Source organism: Gekko japonicus, unplaced genomic scaffold (genome assembly GCF_001447785.1).
Source record: "Gekko japonicus isolate JY-2015 unplaced genomic scaffold, Gekko_japonicus_V1.1 scaffold21, whole genome shotgun sequence".
Lineage (NCBI taxonomy): Eukaryota > Metazoa > Chordata > Lepidosauria > Squamata > Gekkonidae > Gekko > Gekko japonicus.
In genome coordinates this window covers 447,925-452,068 of record NW_015173122.1, presented here as the reverse complement: position 1 = coordinate 452,068, position 4,144 = coordinate 447,925, and the positions used below count along the sequence as shown (strand labels likewise).

Below are 4,144 nucleotides of genomic sequence, written 5' to 3'. Positions count from 1 at the left end.
GTGTGTGTGTGTGTGTGTGTGTGTGTGTGAGAACCATGAATGTCTCAGAATCAGTCCAGAAGCATTTAAGTATTTCCATTCGTTTATTAAAAATAAAATCTTCGTGAAGCCATCATTTTAATGCTTAACAGATGGAAACGGAACCGTTCCAGACAGCAATTTTAGAAGGAAAGAAGAAGAAGAAGAAGAGATTGGATTTATATCCCGCCCTTCACTACCCAAAGGTGTCTCAGAGCGGCTTACAAACTCCTTTCCCTTCCCCTCCCCACAACAGACACCCTGTGAGGTAGGTGGGGCTGAGAGAACTCTTGACAGAAACTGCTCTTTTTCAAGAACAGCTCTTATCAGAACTATGGCTTGCCCAGGGTCATCCAGCCAGGTGCAAGTGGAGGAGTGGGGAATCAAACCCGGTTCTCCCAGATTAGAGTCTGTGCACTTAACCACTACACCAAACTGGCATTTCAGTTTACAGCAGTGACGTTTGTCACGCTATACTGGATGAGCAAGAGTACTGTACATGATTCGCAGGTGCTCACTTTCCAACAGTGGTTAAAAGTTACCTTCGGAGTGTAGTGCTGAGCTCTGTAGCAGATTTAGCCGCTCCTACCGCTACATATTAATGCATAAAGTGCAACGAATGTAGCTCTCTGCACTGAAAGGGAGGTTTAACACTCCACGTAGAATAGTTATCTCAAATTAAATCAGCTACTAGCTATGACAGCTGTGGTGACCAATTTTTAGAAATTTTAATTCTGGAGAACTGGATTTGTCTGTAACCCATTTAATACGGTAGTAGTAATGCTGCAGCTATCCCAGTATTATGTAAAAAAAAATATTACCTGCACTGTGCATTATTTATGCAATAAGCCGTTATAACAGACATTACAAGAGGAGTCTTATCCAAAGAAGGGAAGCTCCAAGGTTAGCAACTTGCAAGTGTCCTACTAACCATTCAGGATTTCTGCCTACAGAGGAAGCTATGGGATCAGGGAAAGCCAGAAACAAGAATCCACCATAGCTATCTCCATCCTACTGCAAGTGGGAAGGCGATGTCTTTGAAGCCACAGATTCTTGGTATCCCGAAGATACAAGTCTTGTTTAAGGAATTGTGGTGTTCGGTCCTGGGGAGATTTTATGCATATCAGGATACTTGATGAAGCACTGGTTAGACAGAAGAACTGTCTATTTTGCAGCCGCAGTAAAACACTGTGTGTTTATTCCCATCTGTAAGCAGAGCAGTTGAGCCATACTCAGCTGAAATCTTCCTCTGGATTCTGTTGGTCGAGCAGCCGGACATGGGTGAATGGGAAGTGACCTCGTCGGCCACTGCACTCTCCTTCCCACTGGCCGCTCATGTTAATCTTCGTGACTTTTACTAGCTCTCCAACCTGCAGACCAAGAAAGATACCACTGTTAAGTCATTGTTCCCTGAATGGCTACTCAGACACGGCCACAATTCCACATAAGGCATCCAAAGCAACAAAACTGGGTGAGAAACTGATTATGGGGTGGTGGCTTGGCATGGCAAACCAGCCTTCCTGATGTGGCAAGAACAGCGACTTGCCACATCAGTATAGATCCAGGTGGGTATTTGGTTTGGTCGGTTTGGAGCAGCAAAACAAAGTTTGAGTCCGGTGGCACCTTTAAGACGAACAAAGTTTTATTCAAGGTATGAGCTTTTGTGTGCATGGACGCTTCCTCAGGTACAGTGAAATGGAATTTACCAGTCCATACATAGAAGGCCACATCAATGATAGAGTCCCTCAGGTCTGTTTTGCAGTGCTGTTCAAAAGGCCCATGAAGACATTTGGAATCTGTGCCAAGTAAGCAGGAATAAGACACTTCAACAAACAGCCTGCATCCCCAACACAATTAAGATCTGGAGTTTAAACCAGTTCATTCCACTGCCTGCATTAAACCAGTGACCACTCAGCACCGAATATGATCTACAACCTCCAACGGACTTTAGGCCAGGATACCTGAGCCAGCAGGGGAGGACAGCAGCTTGCAGTTCCCTGCTCTGGGCCTGTTTCCTTCAACTCTAGACCAAGGCCACCAGCCCTATTTTCTGCAAACCTACACTGCTACTTTCAGGACTCCGGGGCTCCTACAAGCAACTCTCGTGCCTTCTCCCTCAGAGGCCTATATTTTATTAATTTACTGCAATAAGCTCACACACTAGGACTCTAACCCAGCAGACGACAAAATTGACATGTTATTCTCTTCTCCAGAAATATGATGCGAGGGGGGGGGGGGCAACATTCAAGGCTATAGACATTATTGCATCTTGCTTTAAAGAGCCTGAAAAATAAACCCCAGATTTTTAAAATAGTTCTGTTCTAAGGCACCAAAGAGCCAATGCATTCACTATAATCCTGGGATAATGATGGACAAGTGTCACAGTCCCCACTTTGTACAACCTGGCCAAGGTAAGACGACAGAAGCAGTTTTGCTCATTGGCTGCAGACAAACTGCACCTTCAGCGGCACGCTTGGGGCATGCAATAATATCAGTTGCAGCAATAATACCTGGATACTCAGTCAGGGATTCCCAGAGAGAGTGGAGCTGCTTGCAAGACAGATCAGAGTAGCACACCCAAAGTTTGCTATTGGAATCAGCTGCCCCCCAATAGCGGGTGCCTCAGCATTTTCAGGAAGCATTCAAAGCTGCACTGATTCAACTCACACCAGAGAACAACACACTTCCAGCAGGGTGTGGGAGTGAGATGAACTTCTCTTGAAACAGAAAGTGTCACTCACATATGAACTGAAGGATGCTCTCCGCTTCTTGGAATTGAAGACAGAACAGAACACACCAAAGCATCCACACCCTCCCCCGATACAAACAAGTGTTATGTCAAACACTGCAGACAATATAAGAGGAGACATGGGAGAGAAGCACTGCTGTGCACCATGCTTGTAGCAAGGATAGGAATTATGCCCCAAAGTCCCACTCTTCCTTCTTGAACACATTTAAAAAAACCCCACAAAGCCCGCATTACTCATTTCCATTAACAGTGAGAGGATCCCTAACCCCTCGCAAATGCCAGGTATTAGAAAGACAAAACTCGTGAACAAATCTCTTCTCACTACATTTTTGCCCATTATGTACCTCCAAAGCCAAGGCTGTCTTGTCGTAGGCATTAGGGACCCGCTTCTGGATAACCCGGGCAAAAATTGGGCCATTCTGGAGGTTGGGGAGCGGAGTGTTGATGCTGGGCTGGGCATAGGGACCCGGCTCCGGCCCAGCCAATGGCTGTGGGTGGAAACTATCCTGGTTACCTCCAACTGGAGCAGATACTGAAGTAGAGGCCGGTCTATACTTCTCAACGTACGGGACTGGTATCATCCCTCGCTTTCCTTCACTGTCTTCTGCATTCCACCACTGCTCTTCAGGCTTCTCCCAGATTCTCAGGATGTCTCCTTTTTTAAACGGAAGGTCTTCATCATCGTTGCCGTTAAAGTCAAAAAGAGCACGCACGTACTCAGCTTCTTCCTGCCTCAAGACCACATCATTGTTATGCTTAGATTTTGACACAGGTTCGATCAAGGTTGTAGTGTCCAAGTAGTGTATTTTGTAGAACTCCAGTAAAGCTGGCAGCGAGTCAAACTCTTGATCCCCTATCCGGAATCTAGAAGGATTCAGCCCTAAAGAAGAGAAGGGAACCACAGATTATGCACGAAGCATACTAAAAATGTCACTCGATAAGACTAAATTAAAAAAAATTATATTCCATATATGCCTGTAAATATCAGGATTACTTCCCATGTTTAAAACAACATATGTATTTACTATATTCCTGAACTACTGCTTTTTCCTCACTGCTCAAAGCGGTTTACAGTAAAACAAACCCCCCCCAACTATATATTTTCTCGCCCCCACCCCATTCCCAAAATTAATTCCCATTGTGGAGTTAATGTTTTAGCCCTCCTATCAGAACTAGAGGTGTCGAACGTCCTGAGATCCAAGCCTCTGAAAGCAATTACGATCAGAAGAGTATCGTAATGGGAATACCATCAAATAAATGACACGATTAAAAAACGATAGTCTTACAGAATGCCTAATTGCACAAAAATGATTTGGTCTGGTTTGTTACAAACAAGGACAACTGTGGTCACAAGATTCGCTTAGCATAGGGCATTCC

The 4,144-nt window shown here is 44.9% G+C and overlaps 1 protein-coding gene across 1 annotated transcript in view; it reads right to left on the bottom strand.

Annotated features, from left to right (window-relative positions):
* Nucleotides 1–399: 399 nt before the first annotated feature.
* The window catches only part of CRK (v-crk avian sarcoma virus CT10 oncogene homolog), a 5,640-nt gene continuing 1,895 nt past the window's right edge, over nt 400–4,144 (bottom strand). Inside the window, exons 2-3 of the mRNA XM_015421871.1 lie at nt 3,112–3,647; nt 400–1,388 (exon numbers count right to left, since the gene is read on the bottom strand). Of these exons, the coding sequence (XP_015277357.1) occupies nt 1,251–1,388; nt 3,112–3,647 (674 nt within the window). The 3' untranslated portion in view covers nt 400–1,250. The remainder of the gene's footprint in view (nt 1,389–3,111; nt 3,648–4,144) is intronic.